This window comes from Bison bison, unplaced genomic scaffold (genome assembly GCF_000754665.1).
Source record: "Bison bison bison isolate TAMUID 2011002044 unplaced genomic scaffold, Bison_UMD1.0 scf7180017864139, whole genome shotgun sequence".
Classification (NCBI taxonomy): Eukaryota; Metazoa; Chordata; class Mammalia; order Artiodactyla; family Bovidae; genus Bison; species Bison bison.
In genome coordinates, this window is record NW_011494711.1 from 12,177,648 (window position 1) to 12,202,049 (window position 24,402).

Consider the following 24,402-nt stretch of genomic DNA (forward strand, 5'->3'; position numbering starts at 1 on the left):
TCCTTTAACAGATTTTTTTTTTTTTTTTTTGGCCAGGGAATCTTCTTGCCACTGCCCAGGCCCTTCCAGAAATGAAGCATGGTCTGGTTCACACAACACATGGACCAAAGCTATGAGAGACCTTCCTTTGGGAAACCACTGTTACAATGATTCTCATTAGCAGTGAGAATTTATGCTCCATGTCCAGGAAGCAAAGTAAGTACAGTGAAGGGGAAACGTTAATTGATGTAGCATGCACTTGCGTATATGTTTGCCACAGGTGTAAAATTTGTGGTTAGAGATAGGCAGAGGTCCCAAAGCTTTGGAAAGAACTAATCAGTTGGATATTTTTCTTTTGCTCAGTCATTTCCTAGAGACACAAAAGTGCACTACTTTCTCATGCCTTCATTCTAACACTTGTCATTTGCTTACCTTCTACTGGAATCAGGCACATTACTAAGTACTTCACATATGTTATCTCATTTAAAATGCCTAAGAACCTACTAAAGTAGCACTGAAAGAACACAAATTCAGTTGTAAATGAATCTAAGGTCTGTGTTCTGGTCTTGCTACATTACTGTCCATATCAGCAAAACACTAACATCCATGGAAACCAGAGGAGGTCGACTTGTTCTCTCCCAGCATGCCCTGTGCCCCACTGACCAAGACCCAAACACGTGTTAATGAATGGAGGCTCAATAAGGGTATATGAGTTTCTACTTGGCCTTTAAAATGTTCTCAGAGCATGCCGCCTATTTGACAATCGCTATAAACCTTGTGAGTACTAGGAAATAGGTAATGCATAGAGCTAGTAATGGAAAGCATACACCCATAGGGAATTTGCGGAGGAATGGACCCTTGCATCACTAAAATAATATGCTACAGTCCAGAGGTGAAGCCATCATTCACGTGAATCCACAAAGGTTCAGGCCGCTATAACCTGCTGTCTACTAATGAAAGTTTTGATTCTTGCTCCATGTAGTGTTTATGGTATGAAGGAGAAATGTGGGAGAAGCAGTGGTATGTCTATAGAAAGATGAGAAGAGATTCTCCTTGGTCACATTAAGTAAGGATAAATGAGTAGTCTCTGCTCCTGTTTTCAGTAGCAATCACTGCACATCCTTGGGCATAATTCTCATTTGAAAAGAAGTGGTCACAAAAAGCACAGTGTCTCTACAATACAGAATAGGGAGTGTTTCATGTGAATGAGTAATAAGAGAAAGTACTATGCTTCTAAAGCCCAATGAAAGAAAGAGATTTCACCAAATTCAAAAGTAGAATTCAGAAAGGAGAAGGTCTCTTCTTTTCTCTGAGAGCCTTCTCCCTGCTCATTGCAGCTAAAGTTCCATTTTGTTTATTCTTAAAATGCATCTTACAGAGCAGCCTCTTGTTCCTAATCTTAAAACACACTGAGTTTCCAATTGTTGTGCTGATAATTAGTCACCAAAGTTTTCTGAAGCCAGCACCAAAGTTAAGATATAAAAACTGATATTTTGTATGAGGATATGATTATGCAGACTGCTTCTAAAAGAAATGCAAAAGTATACTGGAAAAAGAACACAGTAATACTTAAACTACTCTGTTGTGCTTAATTAGACAAGACTTTGTTTGACCTAATGCATCATATTTACAAATATAGCCGTGAAAAAGCAGACAGCAAATAAGAAATTAAATTCTTAGGCTTTTAAATAGAAATCCATAAAGACTTAAAATTTCCTACAGCATGAGGCAATACACGCATAGAGCCAAATATTAAGTATTTTCAAATAATAGTTATAAAATGTTATCACTAAGGAAAAGAGTACAAACTTCTCATAGAGTCCAATATGAAAACTTTAGTATTTTCAAATGTAATAGTAACTATAAATGGATACAGTCCATATACACAAATATATTTCCTTCAACTATCTCTGAATACTGAAGTGTAGGCAAAATCTGATGCACACTATAAGAAATTATTAGGCAAAACCCATCAAATATATAAGATTCACTTATAAAGAGTACGTCATTCTCTTATTTATGAGCTGACTGATAGCAAGAATTTCTGATCAGTCTCAGACCGACAAGAATAATAAAGCAAAGAGAAACAAGAAGTTGAGTAAATCTCAGGGTGATTATTTTATCTGCTTGAATGTTTTCTTTCCTTGGTGGTACCCAACAAACCGAAAAACTATCAAAAACAGCCACACATAGAACACAAGTCACAGCCTCTGTCAATCCCTAAGCCCGACTTCATTCTTTCTTTGTAAATATCATGACATTGCCGGTGCCACTTTCTTAATTAAAAGTCTGGAAAATTTGAAAACTGCCCACCTGAATTTCAAATCCAAATGTTCCATTATCTTGTTTTTCCACAATAACAAGCTTTCTGTAAAAAAAAAAAAAAAAAAAGCTAGGAATGAATATCAAAGTGTCACATTTGGCACATATCTATCATTAAAAATAACTGTCAATAAAAAATAGCTGATGTTTGTATAAACTGTAGTATGTATGACTCTGTGTGTGTGTGTGTGTGTGTGTGTGTGTGTGTGTGTATGTCTGAGATATCAACATCCTGGAAAGCTGTGTTCCTAAACATCTTGGTGAGACACCAAAAAACAAATGAAATTCTTTACCTTTGAGACCAGGAAAAGTCACCTACAGAACTTGACCTTGTCAGAGCAAGCTGAAAAATAAAAGTACACAGTTACTGAAAGATCCTTAAGACACAACTGTAAAATGTTCTAAATCACAAAGGACTCTTCTTTGGCCCCACTCCTGGGAAATTGTTACAGAAAGGCAGTAATTTCCATTCTCTAGTGATAGCAAAGGACAGCTGGGAAAGGAACCATTCAGGTATTCCATTTGAAAGATTAAAACAGGCTTCGATAATAACACCCTATGGCAAAAGAGTTAATGTAATGTTGCAAAATTCCAAAGCTTCCAAAAAGAACTTCATATCTAATCTGTATCTAAAATAGCCTCTGAAAGTTTAACCGCAGCAGTTTATAATCACACTGAAATCCAAAGGAAAAATAACACCCATAGAATGACATATAAAACCAAATAGTTGATAGTTTGGGGAGATGCTGATGAAATGACTGTTTATTGTAATAGTTCAATATGTTACTGTTTTTAGAAGGATAAAATCATCTAATAACTAGAAGCATAATTTGGGTAAAATGAGGGACTCAAAATCTCAATTATTATGATTTATTTTTGCAATCATTTTAAAAGAGTACAGTAAGATTTCTATCCAAGAAAGGAAAGGAACTTCAGAATGGTATAAACATTGTAAATGGCATAAACTTTTGCTTCCCTGGTAGCTCAGACAGTAAAGAATCTGCCTGCAATGTGGGAGACCTGGGTTTGATCCCTGGGTCAGGAAGATCCCCTGGAGATGAGAATGGCTACCCACTCTGGTATTCTTGCCTGGAGAATCCCATTGACAGATGAGCCTGGCAGGCTATAGTCCATGGGGCCGCAAAGAGTCAGACAGGACTGAGCAACTAACACTTTCACTTTACTCCTCTGCATGTTTTGGGAAGAGATCATTTAAAGATAAGCTTCCGGGATACAGTCTATCATTATAAATAAAGGAAAGGTTGCCGGAAGGTATCATCTTTTTTTTAAGGTAATTATAGTGAGTTTTGTGTGTTTTGTGTTGGTTCTTTGCTTAGGCATTAACAAATGTTAATCAGCTCTTTCTCAAGTGTTGGTCCAGGGTTCCAAAACAGAAGTTCATGCTACTGGTTAGTCCAAGGTGTTTATTTAAGTGGCAACCTATTATGCTTCTTATATATCAGTGACTACAGAAAATATCAGGAGATAATGCAGGAGTCCAAACAAATAAAGGTAAAATAGAAGCTAAGAGCCAAATTGAGAAAAGTGTGCAGAAGAAATTAATGCACAAATGAAATCTTCATTAAGGCATTTGTTAGAGAAGCTACATCACTGTAAGGAATTTGAATTACCAAGTATAAAATGCCAGCATTCTCACAAATTTTCTTGAATGGTTCAGTGTTCAGAATTTGGCCACTGGTCAGTATTGTTAACACCGTGAAAAAACTGACATCTTCCTACAATAATAATAAGTTTATTATACTTTCCTCTTTTATTAGTTCTGGACTGAAATCATTTATATCATCTTGAAGACTACAGCAAGAGAAGGCTCAGAACCGGGGGGAAAAAAAAAAAAAACATTTCTCTATATTTGCTTAAAAAAAAAACCCTAGTGGTGGGAAAGATTGAAGGCAAAAGGAAAAGAGGGCAGCAGAGGATGATACGGTTAGATAGCAACACTGATTCAATGGACATGAATTGGAGCAAACTCCAGGAGACAGTGAAGGACAGGAAGCCTGGCATGCTGCATCCATGGGGTCACAAAGAATCAGACACGACAGCGAGTGAACAACAATCTATTTTTAATTCATAAGGACTAACTGTGGAAGGCCTATTACAGTTTGTATGGTTTGTCTCAGCCTGATTTTGTCCTGATAAGTACCATTAACAAGGGTGGGGACCATTCAGCTATGCAGTGGGCTGCCTTCTCATGGAAGAGAACAATAAACTTGATATGCCCAAGTATTCTCAACCTCTCAACTATACTGTACTCATATTTTCTTAATTTATTTTCATTATCTCCATTTGCTTGGCTTTTATCCTTATTTCAGATGTAAAGTACTTAGGTAGGTCATATCATGCTATCTGTAAATCATAATGTGTTTATATTTAAAAATATTATTCTTGCTATCAATACTCATCAGATTATGTCTCATATTTATATATGTGGAAGCATATATGTATACTTATATGAAGGGCAGATGGGATTAAATACCTCACTTCTGTTCAGAATTACTTGTAGCCTTTGGGCCTTTTAGGGGATGTATTCATTTTATTTCTACCCCAACACCTAGCACAGGGTTTGGAATAGAATGCAACCATATAAACAGCTAAACAGAAAAACAGAAGTAAACCACTAGATAACAATACAATCAAGTAAGTGGTAGTGGGAGATGCAAAGTTTTATAAAAGAGTCTTCAACTCTGTCCATTAAATTAAATATTCATAGGAAAAGCTCAAGGGTAGACTTTTAAAAATATAAAATAAAATTTAAAATGGAAGAAAACAAACAAGGATTAAAAAAAAAAAAAAAAAACCACCTTAATTCTAAAACAGCAAGAACCATAGCAAAAGAACTAATAGAAAACAAAGTCAGTCAAACTCTAGCTAATTGACCTGATTAAAATGGAAATATCTGCCTAGAATAATATGATATGCAGAGCAGATACTCAGCTCTTGCGGACTGACTTGGGTCATCAGTGAAACAAAGAAAAAAGTCAGACTAAATCAAATTATGAATTAGTTCCCACTCTGGATCAGCAATGAGCCTGTCATAGGCACTTAACATTAAATACACAACTGCTCAATGAATGAATAGTTCATTTTCATTCACTTAGCAGGAATTAATGAATTCTTAAAGTTTTGAGACTTTTTCCTCATCAATTTTAAATACACCTTTGCTAAGCAAATAATCATAGCATTGATGAGAATCTCAAGATTTCATCTCACCCTCCATTAACCTGCCTTCTAAATCAAAAAAATCATTCTAGATAGATTCAAATACAAAATTAAGTCCACAAGACAAATCCAAGACCTCTGTAGAAAAGGAAATTTCCCCACCTCTCTTGGGCTAACCTTTCTACTCTAGCTAATTAGATTAAAATGGAAATTTCTATCTAGCACAGCATGAGATGCAGAGCAGAAACTCAGTTCTTGTGGACTGACTTGGGTTCAGTGAGAAAAAGAAAAAACTCAAACTAAATCAAATTATAAATTAGTTTCCACTCTGGATCAGCAATGAGCCTGTCATAGGCACCTAACATTTAAATTAAAACCATCAAATTCTCTGACACATGCCACATCCAGACACAGTACCTACTTGTTTTTGATCTGAACTCTCAGACTCAGGCAATGTGGAATGTTCTTAGGGTTCAACCAAAAGAATGTTCTTAGGGTTCAACCAAACTATCTGTCTAAGTGAAAAGAAGTATGTCTGAAGTCTTATCAAAGATTTTACATTTTAGAACAAGTTTTGTCTGCAGCCCTCTCCCTGGAGTGAGCAGCCTTCTTTTAGAATCTGACCAGTGGAGTCTCTGCTCCCTAGACTGCCCTCCCAACCGGAGTCTTTTCTTGGGGCTGGAGGGATGACATCAAAACTCTTGAATGAGGAACTGGTATGCAACAAACAGCATATGCTGGCAACAGCTGTCTTTTATTACACATTATCTAATATGAGAAATCTAGGTTTAGCAATTTGGCAGGGCTGCAAACTACACATTCAATTATGTCTCCTGAGAAGACAAAGCTCCTTAACCCCTTGCTAGCTTCTGATCCCTGGGGTGGGAAGATCCTCTGGAGAAGGGAATGGCTACCCACTCCAGTATTCTTGACTGGAGAATTTCATGGACAGAGGAGCCTGGTGGGCTACAGTCCATGGGGTCACAAATAGTCGGACATGACTGAGCAACTAACGCTTTCACTTTTTTTCAGCTTCTAATATAAAGACGCCTGGGGTTTGGGCTGAGGATCCCAACTCTTGGGTTTTTAGTCAGGTGATTTAAAAGCTTACCAAAAAATGTAACGTAGTTTTTGCTGCTATGAGATGATTCACAATGTCCCTCTTTAGTGGGAAACAAATACCAAATATTTCAACAGTCAGTTTGCAAAAAATAGGAATACTCTGTAGCAGAGCCAGATATTCAGCCCTGTAGAGGAGCTTGTAGTTTCATACTGATGATACTTCTGCTGCTAAGTAACAGCCTGCTACTTCCTCTCCCCACTGTGTACTCATTTCCTGAAAGTGTCATGAGTGGGGGAAGGGGCAGATACCTATTCACAGATGAGATATTTTTGTTGTTTGTTTCAAAAGTCCACAAATTATGTGTTCTGCTCCCTTTCCAGTACCCTACCTCATTCTCCCAATTCTTCCATGAATACAGGTTTTTCCCCTTTTCGAGTCAGGAAGCTTAGAATAACATGGCTCTGCAGAAATATTTTAAGACTAACAAAATAATGGAGCTGAACTCAATTTCTTAACTGTAAGTGCTCTTGAGGAATGTAAATACTGTACAACTTTGCAGCTTCTCAAGAAAATCTTATTGTGGGCTCATGAATCTCTTTCAAGAAAAATTTTTGGATATATTCTCTAAGCACACTACAATATGGATTAGAGAATACTTATCAAATTCTTTTGTAATGAAGTTAACAGTTTTCTACTAAAAGTATTCATTAAATGATCAAAATATCTTGTTGTCATCAAGAACACTTAGGAATTTTGGTGACAGATGAGTGTGTGGCCAGAAATAAAATAAAAGCTCCTGAAGGGCAGAACCCATCTCAAAAATACATACAAAGTCAGCACAATATTCTATATCTGACTTATAACTGAAATCACCCTTCCAGAAGTTGTCCATTTAGTAATAATTTGATAACCAAAGAAAAGCAAACAAAGAGAAGCAGTTTGTGGTTCCACGAATGCAGATTCAGTCTTCCCCTCTGTTTGTCAGTTTTTCTCTATAGCATTCAGTGAAAACTGCTTTCCAAGGGTGACCTACTGCCCTTGAGGAAATGGGTGTAAGGCCTATGGCTACTCTCTTAGTATCACAACATTCATCAAGATAACCTTACTTCATACCATCTCCTTCCTACAGCATTTTCCATTGCAGGGACTTTTTTTCCCTAAAACTGTGTTCAAAAGTAGGAGACCGCACTGGGAGTATGTCACCTCCTACAAATACAGGTATTGAGATAATATAAACACAGAGAAATCTATTTTTAAATAATGTTGAGTGCAAACACCCCAATGATTCTGAAGATTAATCTGAAACTACAGGCTAACCAGATACAGCTTTGCAGAAACCAGAGCCAACGATAACAAGAAGTATGAATTGTTGACGTCAGCACTGAAAGGGTTGAAAATAACAGTGGGCAGAAAACACCTGCTGTGGGATTGCTTCACAGGGATCTCGTTGCCTGCAATGCAGTCAGTGCCAAATGGAGAGTTCTTCGCTAAAGACCAGTTAAAGGAAATGAACATCCATTTGGAAAATTCTAAACGGTTGGAGTAAACTTGCATCAAGTCTCATTGACGATAATTGTACAGAATTAAATATATCATATACAAATGCTTTGTTTTGCTTTTTATTTTCCTTAAGTAAATTTCACAATGGTAACAAAAAGCCATCTAAATAGGAGGAGTCTCACCACAGGAAAGAATAAGAGGAAAGGGAGAAGAAAGGACCTACAAAAGATGTGAACATATAAGTAAAATAATTGGTGAGGAAGTGTGTGTGTATGTGTACATAGATATACAGATTACACACACACACACCACATCTGTATCTCATATACCTAAATCGTTCTCATCTTCTCCCATAACCTCCCTGATTGCTTCTTTGCAGTTCATGCTTTCTTTACTCAGACTTAAAACCAAATGTGGCTCCCTCTTCTTCACTGCTTTTCACAGCCAAGTCTTTGTGTCTCTTCTCCATTCCTTCAGTTCCTCTGTCTCCAACTACGGCAAAAATTGCTCCTGCACCACTAGTCTCTACCCACTTACCGACAAGCAAGTTTCCACAGTAAGGTTCTGGACTGAACCTTAGACTGAAAACCTTGTATTCAGTCATGCTCAGTTGGTTCCCTGTGTGCTGGTCAGATTACTACTTCCTCGGGGTAAGTGTCCAAGTCTTATGAAAAGCAGCCCAGCTCTGAAGTCTCCCCTCCTCTCCCACACAGACACTTATCGGGTCCACCTAACACAGTGATGTACTGTTACTTAAACTGCCCTAAGGGCCCCAAGATCTGTACCTCAGCATTTTAATTATTCCTTTGCTCTGGAATACCCATCAATATCCAGTATATCTATCCTTGAAGGTTGTATTCAGACATGTACTTGGGTTAGAGCATGTATGTTACTTTATATTGTATAACACCTACTTGTTCTGTCTACTCAATCGTAAACCCTATAAGGCCAGGAAATTTTCCTTCTCATCTTTATACACCCAACACTGCTATACACCTGAAAAGTGAATAAAGGTTTTGGTACTTCCCACAGGGGCTTTATTTTCAGACAGTAACTCGATAGGAATGTTTTTTATTAAACTTAATGTCATAAAGGCACTTTGGAATTGAAAAAGATCAATCATCCAAACCAGAACAAATTATTCCCTTACCTCTTTTGAAACATACCAAAGAATCAGCTATGTGCATCCCTGAAAAAAGATCATGACTCTTCCACTATGCTATAACTCTGTAATCCTGAAATTAGAAGGCTTAAGAGGAACATACAATGTGCATGCAAGATTTAAGGGAAAACTTCATGCTTTAAAAAAATTCTAAATATTTTTGTATTCAGATGTGTACGTGGAGCATTATAGCAAGCTAACTAACCAAAATCTAAAGAGATTTTTTGGTTTAATTCTTTTTTACAAGTTGGAAATTGAAAAAAACTTGCAATAAATCCAGTTGGACATGGATTTTCCCAAATGAGTTTTCCTCTCTAGGGAAATACTTTGCAATCACAATTAAAATAATAACATAATTACTGAGTTATTTAGCACATACTACGTATCAGTCATTCTGTTAAACACTGTGCATTTCTTCACTTACACCACAGAAGAGCTCCACAGGATGGTTCTATTACTATCTTCATTTAAGAAAAAAAGCAAACTGAATCTTAGAGAAGAAAATGACTTACTCAAGGTTCCACAGCTACTAAGTGGCAGATCTTGCACTCATTTATCCAATAAAAGTCTTAATTCCCAATAGTGTGAGGTACATGCCAGTGCTCAGAACTAAAGATAATTTTGTCAACAAAACTTACACTAAAAAATAATGTATTCGCCTTGGATTATGAATTGACATGACTATTAGAGACTGGGAGAGAGTCTGGGAGGGAAGGACTCAATGGGAGACATACAAGAAAAAGGAACAATAATTCTCAAACTGGTTGTGCCTACAATACACACCATCTTCAAGTTGATATGCTTAATGATTTTTAATTCATCAGAATACCTCTTGTAGTGAGAAAATAATCTTCTTTCAGGTTTTGCTTAAAAATGTCTTCTTATGGTCTTAAATCTTAAGACTTAATGACTAGAGTGTGAGTTCTCTGGGCTCCTTGCCTCTCTCTTTACCCATACTCTGAGCCACTAATTTCAAAGGATCTGAAATAACATTTTTAACATGCAGTCAGACAAACATATCACTCTGCTCTCAAGAGAACAAGAACACTGTAAAAGGTAAAAAATAGCACTCATACCTGCTTTCTTCCCCGAGGCAAAGTAGCCACAGTATCTGCCAGCATTTGAAGCCTTCTATTATCATCATCCACGGTAAAACTGCCTGTGAGTGTGGAGTAAGAGCTATGCCCTGGACCAGCACAGTACTCCATGAAATTGCCATTGCTGTTCTGTTTCCTGAGCTTTTGTAAAGACATTGTGAGTAAAGATAACTCCAGCTAGCACATGGTTGAGTGGCCTTGCAGGGTGGGGGAAGCTAAAAGTATAACCCTCTGACAAGTAATCAAAAGTAGCAAAGCAGAAAGAGCCCATGTGACTTCTGTGGTTTGAGGTTACTTGTTACACAAACACTATTTTGCAGTTCACTCCCATTTCTCAGTGTTTTTTTCTTTAGGCCCCTGAGAGAAGGCTAGTTTTTAGCATTAAAATAAATAGATTTATATTTTTTTTCTCTCCAAACAGCCAGAACTCTTACGCTTTCACGTTCTATGGCAAGTTGTGTTCAAAACACCGTCTACCTTTTTTGTAAAAGAAAAAAAGAATTTCCCCAAATTCTGCCATTAGTTTGACATCCACTCTCCTACTTAACATGGTCCAGTGTAGTGTAAAGGTCAGGATGTGCGGATACTGATTCCTCATGGGTATAAGCAAGACCTACAGGGTCCAGTCACAATGTCCTCTCACAAAGTCCTTGTAATGTACTTTCGCCAAAGTACATCTTAGCTCATTAATGTTCATGAAAAAACATTATATCTGCCACTTGGGCTGTGACCATTCAGCATTCCTCTGGTTGTACTTCCACTAGTTCATCCTCACTAAAATTATCCATCATGTCTACAAAAAGCAATGGGAGGGGAAGCACATTTAGAGCACAAAGTTGGCCATGTCTTAGATTAGACTTAGTTACAACATCAGCAAGTGGTCCAAGGGAATGGAGAGGGCATAAAAGTAACAGGCAAACCAAACACGCACAAGAACATTTCCATTTGGTCCCTGCCAATGCATATGCACCAAGGGCAACAACGTGAATTACTCTCTTTCACTGATGCTTTTATTGGTGGAAGTTGGAGAAATGCAGTTTTAAGGAAATTAGTTTCAGAGGAGGAGCAGGAGACATAAATAGAAGAAAGATTCAAAATAAAATCAAAATGAGAAGTTTTGTATAGTATAAAAAGTGAATTGTCATTTTCAAAATCATTGGGAAGTTCAATAGTAGAATATTAAAGAGTCAAAAGTCTTTAAAATGGAAGTCAAAGCAAATTCAGCTCAAGCAAAATCTGCCAAATGTAAATCATAAAATCTTCAGAGTTAATGGTGCTGAAGAGATGGAGTCACCTCAGAAATTTTTAAAACCCTATCACAGCATGACTCATTACGATTGGAACTAGATAATGACATGAACAAAATGATGTCTCCAAAGACCTGAATGAATGAAGGAAAGTCATTCAGTCATGTCTGACTCTTTGCTTCCCTATGGACTGTATAGCCTGCCAGGCTCTTCTGTCCATGGGGATTTTCCAAGTCAGAATACTGGAGTGGGTAGCCATTCCCTTCTCCAGGGGATCTTCCTAATCCAGGAATCGAACCCAAGTCTCCCACATTGCAGGCGATTCTTTACGGTCTGAGCCACCAGGGAAGCCCTATAAAGATCTAAATCAGGGATGACAAACACATATGCCTTCAAGGTTCAGTTGGATAAAATAATATAAATGTGTAATACAAAAGGGAGTGGTAGAGACTTTGGCAACTAGTGAATATGGTCAGTTATAAAGACATTTATGGGGTGTGTGTGTGTGTGAGAGAGAGAGAGAGAGAAGAGAGAGAGATTGAGTTTTAAAGTATCTCCAGGTTACTATAAGGTACATGAAGTAAATTAACACTATTACTTGAGGACAGCAGTCCACCCGTCTTCTGGGAATTTTATAAAATTAGGTAAATATTTTAATATTTCAAGATACCAAATATAAATGACATGTTTGTCTGATATAAGGACACTAAGCCAACCAACAATCAGGTTTTACAGACAGATGTTAAAATTGAATCAAGTTGTGTGATACTAATCTTAAGCTAGTATAAATTATAGAAATCTATTGAAAGAATAGATTCTAGAGAAATATATGAAATTCAGAAATTGGAAAATAAAAATTTTACTAGATTTATGAAATGTGTTTAACTAGTAGAATATTTTAGATCATGAGATCCATGGCTGTAAAATCAGAGTCAAGGGCAAATTTGACATTCAGCCAGTACATACCAGTATGGTCACCCTTGTTAATTACATGTGAGAGGGTAACAGGCAGGAAGGCCAGGGGTCTCCAAATGGAGGAAATAAGACTGCAAGTGTCAGACATTTTTATCTCTCTTAAGCGGCAGGAGGAAACAAACTAGCAATATTTTTTTCCTTCTCTATACAAATTTAAAAGGAGGTTTCTCTTAAAATACTGTGTTGCCGTAATGACACCTGGTTTCACCTGAAGTTAACCAATGCATTTCTCTTATGGAAATGTCTGTCTTAAGCTATGCTAATGTACTATGCGTTTACCCCCAGACTCTGTCTTCAAGTCGGTTCCGCCTCTTGGCTCAGAACCTACTTGACAAACCAGTATGTTATACTCAGATATTGTTCCCCTAATCTATGTAAATGAAACTATTTGTATGGTGGTCTGCCCTTCTTCAAGATTCAAGTTAATCATTTTATGGCCCAGGATAAACCATTTGGTGCCAAGATTATCCCAAAATGCATCTTATGGGTGAGGGGCCTGGTGCCATTCTGAATTTTAAGACATTCCTTTCTTTCATTAACAGACTGCTAGTGACTATATAACATCCAGCTGAAGACTAGCAGAGGGGTACCTTCTGCCCTCTTCTGATGCCTATGTCAGAAGCTTTCTCTATCTCCTTTATACTTTAATAAAACTTTATTACACAAAAGCTCTGAGCGATCAAGCCTCGTCTCTGGCCCCGGATTGAATTCATCTCCTCCAGGGGCCAAGAATCCTGGTGTCTTTTCGTGATTCAGCAACAACCTTTCACATGTTTATGACTTTGTCTATTTTGATCAAAATAGATCAGTTCCCTGTTCTGATTATCAGGACATGTATCACACTAATTAGTAAATATTTTAATAACTTCATTTTTCAGTCTCTCAGTTGTGTCGAATTCTTTGTGACCCCATGGACTGCTGCATGTCAGGCTTCCCTGTCCTTCACAATCTCCCTGAGTTTGCTCAAACTCATGTCTACGGAGTCAATGATGCCATCCAACTATCTCATCTTCTGTTGCCCTCTTATCCTCCAGCCCTCAATCTTTCCCAGTATCAGGGTCTTTTCCAATGAGTAGGCTCCTCATATCAGATGGCCAAAGTATTGGAGTTTCAGCTTCAGCATCAATCCTTCCAGTAAATATTCAGGATTGATTTCCATTAAGATTGACTGGTTTGATCTCCTTGCTGTCCAAGGGACTCTCAAGAGTCTTCTCCAGCACCACAGTTAGAAATTTTTTATTTTAATAACTATCCTGATCAAAAGCATCCTTTGTGATAAATGTGGGGGAAAACTAATGTTTCCATACAAATGTGATTTCAACCTTCAAATCTTGATTTACAAAGATTTTCTACTATTTACTTCATTTTCTATAAAATTGCCACTAAGATAATTATAATACCCTGAAACCATCTTCCCCTTCATCATCCCCTTTATTTCAAAATAAAATGAAACCAGATCAAGTTATCTACCTACTCAGAAAAATTCAGGAGTACCTCATTGTCTATAAAACAAATAAAAGATTCCAAGTTCTTATCTAACTTCATCTCTGAAATGTCATATACTTTTTAAGATACATCAGTAGTTTATGGATGGCAGGTCTTACACCTCTGAAGCAAGGTCCTGGAGTGACACTGTGTGCTGCCGACAGAAGGCAAGACACGGTGACTGCCTTCATTCTCATATCACTTTTTCAGATCATTCTTTTAAGATTTAATATTTTACAGTTAGATTATAAAGCTAATTGTACACGAGTCTGTTTCTACACTAATTTCCTCTAACCACCTCATGTTCTATATCTAACATTCTCATATCACTTTTTTCAGATCATTCTTTTAAGACTTAACATTTTACAGTTAGATTATAAAGGTAATTTAACTTATATGCAGAGTACATCATGAGAAATGCTGGGCTGGAGGAAGCACAACCTGGAATCAAGATTGCTGGGAGAAATATCAATAACCTCAGATATGCAGATGACACCACCCTTATGGAAGAAAGTGAAGAAGAACTGAAGAGCTTCTTCATGAAAGTGAAAGAGGAGAGTAAAAAAGTTGGCTTAAAGCTCAACATTCAGAAAACTACGACCATGGCATCCGGTCCCATCCCTTCATGGCAAATCAATGGGGAAACAGTGGAAACAGTTTATAAAGTCAATGCAGACTTTATTTTTCTGGGCTCCAAAATCACTGCAGATGGTGATTGCAGCCATGAAATTAAAAGATGCGTACTTCTGGAAAGGAAAGTAATGAGCAACCTAGATAGCATATTCAAAAGCAGAGACATTACTTTGTCAACAAAGGTCCATCTAGTCAAGGCTATGGTTTTTCCAGTGGTCATGTATGGATGTAAGAGTTGGACTATAAAGAAAGCTGAGCACAGAAGAACTGATGCTTTTGAACTGTGGTGTTGGAGAAGACTCTTGAGAGTCCCTTGGACTGCAAGGAGATCCAACCAGTCCATTCTAAAGGAGGTCAGTCCTGGGTGTTCATTGGAAGAGTTGATGCTGAAGCTGAAACTCCAATATTTTGGCCACCTCATGCGAAGAGCTGACTCATTGGAAAAGACCCTGATGCTGGGAAAGATTGAGGGCAGGAGGAGAAGGGGATGACAGAGGATGAGATGGCTGGATGGCATCACCGACTCAAAGGACATGGGTTTGAGTGAACTCCGGGAGTTGGTGATGGACAGGGAGGCCTGGTGTGCTGCAGTTCATGGGGTCACAGAGTCAGACACAACTGAGCGACTGAACTGAACTGAACTGATAAAGCTAATTGTACACAAGTCTGTTTCTACACTAATTTCCTCTAACCTCATGTTCTATATGAACACCTATATCCAGGTGTTCAGTAAATGTTTGTTAATAGAAATAAAAGGGTAGAGGAGAAGATATTTAACAAAATTAATTCAACAACATTGTTCTAAAGCATCAAAGACGAAAAACTAAACTGGCAGAAAATTTTGTGCTATTAACCCATATTCCAAAGTTCTATAATTTTCTATAAACAGTGATCTGAAAGATGTGGACAGAATTTTTTACAGTATTCAAACTAGTCAAAAGTCTTAAGATGAGATCCAGTTTATTTTACCAGTGCTATACTAAATTTTCAAGATAAATACAAATCTTATATTAATTGTCCAAGAGCATAAAACAAGATGCATTCTCTAAAGCTAATTCATCTGATCCTGCCTAAGAATCCCATGGACAGAGGAGACTGGCCAGCTATAGTTCATAGGATCACAGAGTCAGACACGACTGAAGAGACTTAGCATGCGTACACAAACTATACATAGAAGGCATAAATGAAGGAAGGAGGAAAAGAAAGGAGAGAGAAAATTAAGCTAATCTCACTTATTAATTCTGATACAAATGTCCTAATAAAAATATCAAATTGAGCCAAATACTGTATTAAAAATAATACTTCTCAACACAGTAGGATGTATCCCAGGAATATAAAGAAACTTCAACATTAGGATACAAAATATTAACATAAATCACTAAATCTCCAGATGAAAGAAAAAATTCAGTGCAATAGACACGAAGACTGGTATGATTTCTTTGCTTTGAAACATCCTAAGTAAGTTAGGAATAGAAGGAAAACTTTCTTAACATAATGAAAAGTATCTGTCAGGAACACCCACCAAAGTGTTGAAATTATTTCTAATACAGTGAGAAGAAAAGAAGAGATGACAATAACCCTCACCAATGATCACTGCTGTACTTCATATCACAAATAGGAGGTATAGAATTTGTAAAGAAAGAAACTAAACCATAAGATTTGCTTGTGACATGGCTGCATAACTAGAATATCCAAGACAATCCACTGAAGAACAGACTTAGTAAGATAATTTTCCTAAATGTAAGATTCAAAGGGTATATAAAGAGAAATAAATTTCTCATATAGCAGCAGGGGATGATATGAACTTGTAATAACAGAGGAAAGGAACACTAACAAAATAGCCAAAATTTCATAAAACAGGAATGAACTTAGCAAGCATTTTTAATATTTTATGAAAAACATTATCAAGTCCAGAGTAAGGGAAAAAAATACCATGTTCCCGTATGAGAAAGTCCTTCTTGTAAAGATGTCTATTATCTTCAAATTTTCTAAAATATTCAATATACTGAATTCAAAATCTACATAGGTTTTGTTAGCTTGCTAGTTTATAAAATTTGACACATATTCTTACACCCATCTGAAAGAGAAAGTGCACAAGAGTAAGAAGAATTTGAAAATAATGATAGGGGATAGAGGTAAGGTGAACATTGAGAAAAGTACCCTACTTGGGTATCAGTTCAGTTCAGTTCAGTCGCACGGTTGCATCTGACTCTTTGCGACCCCATGAATTGCAGCATGCCAGGCTTCCCTGTCCATCACCAACTCCCGGAGTTCACTCAAACTCATGTCCATCGAGTCGGTGATGCCAAACAACCATCTCATCCTCTGTCATCCCCTTCTCCTCCTGCCCCCAATTCCTCCCAGCATCAGAGTTTTTTCCAATGAGTCAACTCTTCGCATGAGGTGGCCAGAGTATTGGAGTTTCAGCTTCACCATCAACCCTTCCAATGAACACCCAAGACTGACCTCCTTTAGAATGGACTGGTTGGATCTTCTTGCAGTCCAAGGGACTCTCAAGAGTCTTCTCCAGCACCACAGTTCAAAAGCATCAATTCTTCTGTGCTCAGCTTTCTTCACAGTCCAACTCTCACATCCATACATGACCACTGGAAAAACCATAGCCTTGACTAGACAGAACTTTGTTGACAAAGTAATGCCTCTGCTTTTTAATATGCTGTCTAGGTTGGTCATAACTTTCCTTCCAAGGAGTAAGCGCCTTTTAATGTCATGGCTGCAGTCACCATCTGCAGTGATTTTGGAGCCCAGAAAAATAAAGTCAGCCACTGTTTCCCCATCGATTTGCCATGAAGTGATGGGACCAGATGCCATGATCTTAGTTTTCTGAATGTTGGGCTTTAAGCTAACTTTTTTTTACTCTCCTCTTTCACTTTCATCAAGAGGCTTTTTAGTGCCTCTTCACTTTCTCCCATAAGGGTGGTGTCATCTGCATATCTGAGGTTATTGGTATTTTGGGTATAGAAAACGTTAAAAGAGGATTGTGTGGTCAGATAGGATAGGTAAATGAAAAGAATACTGAAAAATCAAATATTGTCAATAAATAGAAAATCCCAAAACATATCCATGCATATTCATAAATGTATTATATCATTAACCTACTTGAATTCGTTAGGAAAAGAATAGCCCTTCCAATAAATGGGATTGGTACCTGTATGGAAACAATTAAGTTATAGTCTTTTATTAAGTTATAAAAATAATTCCAGATGACTTAAGGAGCTAAATGTAAAAATAATTTTTTGATGTAGATATTTTTTAAAGTCTTTACTGAATTTGTTACAATATTGCTTCTGCTTTATGTTTTTGGCCATAAGGCATGTGGGATCTTAGCTCCCCAATCAGGGATCGACTCCCTCTGCATTGGAAGGCTAACTCTTAACCACTGGACACCCAAGAAAGTCCCTAAAAATAACTTAAAATATTCAAAGTAATAACAGAAAAATATAGAGTATTTCAGTAAGAGTAGATTAGAAAGTTCAGAGAGCATTAGTAACATAAATGTTAAAAACTTCTATTTAGTGGAAGCTATAATATACCTAGGCTAATGCTAAATGACAACAAGAAATTATTTGTTATACATAATTGGTTAAAGGCCATAATACATAAGGAATATTTAAATTATTCTTTGAAGAAAAGTATTTATAAATGAGTAAAGACTCTGAAGAGATAACTTACAGAGAAAGCTCAAATCAATAATATACTTATTAAAGGATGTTCAAACATACAAGTAATCAGGAAAGTAAAACTTGAAAAAACAGTTAGAGACTAACTGTTGCCCACCAAAAACTGAACAAAAAATTAAAACTGGTGGTATCCAGTACTGGTGAAGTTACAATCAAATGGGCTCTTAGAACTTTGTAGGAATATAAATCAATAAAATTTTATTAGTGGAGCAATTTGACACTGCGTTTCCCAAACGACACTAGTGTCAAAGAACCTGCCTGCCAAGGTAGGAGACCAGGTTCAATCCCTGGGTTGGTAAGATCCCATGGAGGAGGGCATAGCAACCCTCTCCAGTAATCTTGCCTGGATAATCCCATGGACAGAGGAGCCTGGAGGCCTTCGGTCCACAGGGTCTCAAAGAGTCAAATACTACTGAAGCACTCCGGCACACAATTCAACAGCATTGTGTTGACTTAGCAGGCAGGCACACAATTCAACTGCAGGCACGCAATTAAACAGTGTCAAAATTTTTAAATGCGTTCCAACAATTCTACTTTTAAGAATTTATTCTACAAAAGTACTCTTACATGTGCAGAAAACAAGTATGTTTCTTGTGACGTTGTTTGTAATTGTGAAAAATTGATGTTTTAATGAATATCAATTGAGAAATAGCTAATAACTTATGATAATTTAATTCAGTGGAATACTAGGCACTCATTGAAAAGTATAGACAATTATGTGTAAAATCATTTTTAAGACAAATAAAAGTAGGGGGAAAGGAGAACCATGGGCACAATATGATCCCATTTATTCTTTTTTCTTAAAGAAAGATCACGTATCTATATGTACTCAGTCACTCAGTCATGTCCAACTCTTTGCTACCCCATGGACTGTAGCCTGTCAGGCTCCTCTGTCCATGGGATCCTCCTTGCAAGAATACTGAAGTAGGTTGCCATTTCCTCCTCCAGGGGATCTTTCCAACCCAGGGATCTCACCCTCTTCTCCTGTGTCTCCTGCATTGCAGGCAGATTCTTTTAACACTGAGCCACATACAGTGACATGTATAAACATAAAAAAGATTACACAATCTGGATTGTCCCCCACTTAAAATGGTCTGACTTAGAATTTTTCAACTTTACATTGATGTGAAAGTGGCATTCAAAAGAAACCAAGACTCTTGAGAGCCCTTTGGACCACGAGGAGATCCAATCAGCCAATCCTAAAGGAAATCAGTCCTGAATATTCTTTGGAAGGACTGATACTGAAGCTGAAACCCCAATACTTTGGTCATCTGATTTTGTGAAGAATGTGAAGAACTGACTCATTTGAAAAGACCCTGATGCTGGGAAAGATTGAAGGTGGGCAGAGAAGTGGATGACAGAGGATGAGATGGTTGGATGGCATCACTGACTCAATGGACATGAGTTTGAGTAATCTCTGGGAGTTGGTGATGGACGGGGAGGCCTGACGTACTGCATTCCATGGGGTCACAAATAGTCAGACACGACTGAGCAACTGAACTGACTGATACTTTGAATTATGAAATTTGATTTTCAGGCTAGTGACATAGGAAATAATACTTGTGATGCTGGGCAAGGCAACAACCCACGGCTCCCAGTCAGCCATGTCATCATGAGGATAAACAATCAATACATCTACAACCATTCTATTTCTCACTTTCAGTATAGTACTCAACAAATTACATGAAATATTCAACATAACATAGACTTTATGTTAAATGATTTTGCCCAACTATAGGTAAATAAATTTTTCTGAGAACATTTAAATTCAGCTGGGCTCAGCTATGCTGTTCGGTAGATTAGATGTATCAAATGTATCAACTAACAATATTTTCAGTTTACAGTAGGTCTATTAGGACATAACCTCATTGCATGGAGAGGAAGATCTGCATATGCTAATCTGTTAACAGTGGTTACCTCTGGAGGAGTTGAGGGAAGAGTTAACGTGAAAGTGTTAGCCACTCAGTCATACCTAACTCTTGGCAACCGCCTGCACTGTAAGACTCCTCTCTCCATGGAATCCTCCAGGCAAGAATACTGGAGTGGGTTGCTATTCCCTTCTCCAGGGGATCTTCCTGACCCAGAGATCAAACCCAGGTCTCCCGCATTTCAGGCAGATTCTTTAACATATGAATCACCAGGGAAGAATATGGAAGGTTATGAAGGAAGACTTTCAATTTTTATTCTATATATGGTTTGCACCTTTTTTAAAAAACAAGTATGCATTCTTATTTTAGTTGGTCAACTTTTAAAATATTAATAACTCACAGAGAATTTTTTAAAAACCAATCACATATTGATGATAGTGATATCTTATGATTTTCTAGGTCCTCATATTGTTTATGCTAGTGACGAGAATTATTGTTTTATTAACTGAAGGTTTGGTATTTGTTTATAGGCTAAGGTTTTATTTTGCTTAATGGGATTTTTAGGTAATTCTTTCATATTTCTTAATCATTTTCTTCCAACCAAGTAAAATTCCTCCTCAAAAAGGACTGATAAAATTTTCATAAACTAGAATCATAAAGGAAAGTAATGCAATCATGGGCCTCTACATTTTATGCGAGCAAAGAGCATTGGTGGGTCCTATCACAAGCCACCGTTCTCAAGTTGACAGTTACCAATTGCCTAATTCAGTTCTCATTAGTCATTTAGTATCTCCACCTCCCCCACTAATGCACACAGTTCCATTTCAAAATCCAAATCTTTTATCAAAATTCAAGGTAAACAAGTGGCGATGTTGCTTCCTCTTCCCTTAACTAACACCATGTGTCACCCTTCGGGTTCAAGTTTTACTTCACTTGCTCAATAGGTGTGGACAGAGTCACCTCATAGAACCAGGAAGGACTTCAGGGCTTTAGAAAGTAACTTCTTAGAAACAATAAACCTGTCTGAGACTGGAATTTTGTGTAATACTTGAAACAATAAAATACTTACTTGACATGCAGATAATTTCCCCCTGGCTTTTTTTTTTTTTCCTCTTAATTTTATTTTATTTAACTTTACAATATTGTATTGGTTTTTCCATATATCAAAATGAATCTTCCCCCTGGCTTTTGAGTAAAAATCCAAAAGTTTTAGCCCGTAGTTTGAGGTTGTATATGCTCCAGCAGATCCTATGACGTCATATCAAACCATATTCTGGTCACACTGGCCTTCCTTCTAACCCTCTGAGAGATGCAGCTTCTCTTCAGGACTTTCGCACTCACACTTCCTTCTGCCCGAATCACTGTTCCCCCACCAGCCTTCATTTGTCTTGTTTCCTCTCTCTCTCTCCATATATATGTGCATGTATACACACCTTCAAATCTCAGCTCAAATACTATCTACAGAGAAGGCAATGGCAACGCACTCCAGTACTCTTGCCTGGAAGATCTCATGGATGGAGGAGCCTGGTAGGCTGCAGTCCATGGGGTCGCTAAGAGTTGGGCACGACTAAGCAACTTTACTTTCACTTTTCACTTTCAGGCATTGGAGAGGGAAATGGCAACCCACTCCAGTATTCTTGCCTGGAGAATCCCAGGGACAGAGGAGCCTAGTGGGCTGCCGTCTATGGGGTCACACAGAGTTGGACATGACTGAAGTGACTTAGCAGCAGCAGCAGAGAAGCCCTAAATATTCCCAAATGAATGGAGAAAGGTGTTAAACAGGCCACGTCCAAATGGAATGGCTCCAAGAAGATCTATCACTTTGGAGTCTCTAAGCAGACACTCCTACAATCCCCTCACTACCCAGAGCTGCCTGGATTGGCCCTGCTACCTGTAGGAGACTTGCCTTTGACAATAGTAAGAATCAGCAGAGAAGGGCCAGCAGGAAGCAACTTAAGGAAGTGCTCCACACCTTCTCAGTTTTTGTTTTGAGTCTAGAAAGGTGGGTTGGGGGAGGGATGTGTGTGCACCAGAAGGAAGTACAAAAGAGAAATAAGGTGGCTTTAGAACACCAGAATCCTTTATTTTCTATCACTGTCTAATTACAATTTCAAAAAAAGATAGGAAATCTCAATTTCTTTGAGATTCAAATATAGTACAAGGAAGAACAGTATAGTAATCATCTGTATGTGTCCATAACCTAGCACAGAACCTGATTAACAATGGACATCAGTAAATATTTCTTAACTTTATTTAGTTAAAATAATAAAACCAAACAAATGCAGCACAAAATAGTAAGTATGGAAGATAAACCAATAATAATACATCCTTCTTTAGTAAATCCATGTTTGTTAGAAGAGAACAGAATCAACTATACATAGAACTACGAGTCATCAGAAGATATCAGCTTAATTTACAGAATACTAGACTGGAAGGAAACTTAGAGCCATCTCATCTAACTCCCTTAATTTTCATATTAAAAAAAATAAGGCCTAGAAAATTTAGGTTTTGCCAGTGTCAGAGTAATTTAATGGCAGAACAGTTACTGGATCACTCGATCTCCTTCAACTCAATTCTACAAATATTTACTGAGAATATAGTCATAGTAACAGCTAGGCAATGGGCTAAAGAGTTTAATTTCATAAAACAATGAGAATAGTAATATAGTTCTCATTCTTTTCCAGGTGAAGATTCTGAGGCTAACACACTGCCTAATATTAATACCTAGCACAGCCAGGATTAGAATTCACAGCATCCATTTCCAATGACAGGGTTACCGCTGTGCAATACTGCCTTCCCAAATTATGCTAGCATTGTCTGGATATGAAGATGAACGAGGTATGACCCTTACCTTCATGGAGTTCATATCTGGTAGAAAAGACAGAGAAAAAATAATGTCTCATTGTGAAGCAATTAAAATAGTGGTTCTAACAACCACTATGAATTTACCATAGAAGGACAAAATAGTATTTCCTCTACTATAGTTCAATTCATAGCTTTGAGAAGTTTACAATCCATGTCTGTATATCATTAACCATAATGAAAGGAAAAGTACCAATTACTGGTTACTACATTATGGGTTAAACTATATCTCTCCAAAAGATATGTTGAAATCCTCTAACTCTCGGTATCTGTATGATTCATTTTAGAAATAGGGTCTTTACAGTTAAGATGAGGTCTTAGGGTATCCCCAATCAAACATGGTGCTTCCCAAGTGGCTCAATGGTAAAGAATCCCCCTATCAAAAAGCAGGAGACAAAGGGTCGATCTCTGGGTCAGGAAGATCTCCTGGAGTAGGAAATGGCAACCCACTCTAGTATTCTTGCCTGGGAAATCCCATGGACAGAGGAGCCTGGTGGGCTACAGTCCACAGGGTCGCAAAAGAGTCAGACAGGACTTAGGGACTAAACAACAATTCAATATGACTGGCATAAGTCCTTATAAGAGGAGGAAAATGCCATGTTCCAAACAGACACTCAGGAAGAACACAGCGTGATGACAAAGGCAGAGTTTGGATCGTCAGCTTTGCGGTTGTAAAGCAAGCAGCAGCTGTACCAACGGCCTGCACCAGGAGCTGTGAAGAGGCGAGGAAGGACTCTACCCAGTGTCCTAGAGGGCGCCTGGCCCTATGACAGCTTTTGCAGCCTCTGCAACTGTGAGGGAAAAATTCTGTTGTTTGAAGGCACTAAAATTTGTGATAATTTGTCATGGCAACTAGAAAACTCATACATTCTTCTCCCTTACATTTAGAGATATTATGACACTATTAAAAGCACAATGTGCTGTCAATCTCAAGAACAGGTGATTGTTCAGCACCTCATTGGCCAGGATATTAACTCAAAACACAGGGGACGGTCTTTGAAATAACGAGTGTTGAAATTTAATATTCAAATATATGACAAAGAATTGTGCTGAATTTGGAAATAGGGACACTTCAGCCAAGCACTGTGAGCATTCTATTTCACTAATAAGCTGCAGGTGGGGAGGAGGAAATTAGAAAGGTTGTGAGATGAATGATTTAATGTAAGATAGTTGGACAGCTGACCCAGTTCCCAAAAGAGAAGTCTGGGGAAATTGCCATGAAGTCCGGACCCCGTTTCAAGAGGGAGCAGTAAGGACGGCTCTCTCCTCACCATGGAAAAGTACAGAAGCTCCTGCCTCTTGAACAAGCCCCTGACCAGTCTGGCCTGCTGCTG

At 37.8% G+C, this 24,402-nt stretch overlaps 1 protein-coding gene across 3 annotated transcripts in view; it reads right to left on the minus strand.

The window, feature by feature from the left end:
* CYTIP (cytohesin 1 interacting protein) overlaps nucleotides 1-24,402 on the minus strand; it is an 84,369-nt gene that overhangs the window by 20,642 nt on the left and 39,325 nt on the right. For 2 of the 3 annotated variants that reach the window (XM_010840025.1, XM_010840024.1), the window contains 2 exons: nucleotides 2,595-2,644; nucleotides 2,293-2,347 (listed from right to left, as the gene is read on the minus strand). In XM_010840025.1, coding sequence (XP_010838327.1) covers nucleotides 2,293-2,347; nucleotides 2,595-2,644 — 105 coding nt within the window. Of the gene's footprint in view, nucleotides 1-2,292; nucleotides 2,348-2,594; nucleotides 2,645-10,279; nucleotides 10,560-24,402 lie in introns of those variants that run through there. The other variant, XM_010840023.1, reaches the window with a different exon arrangement.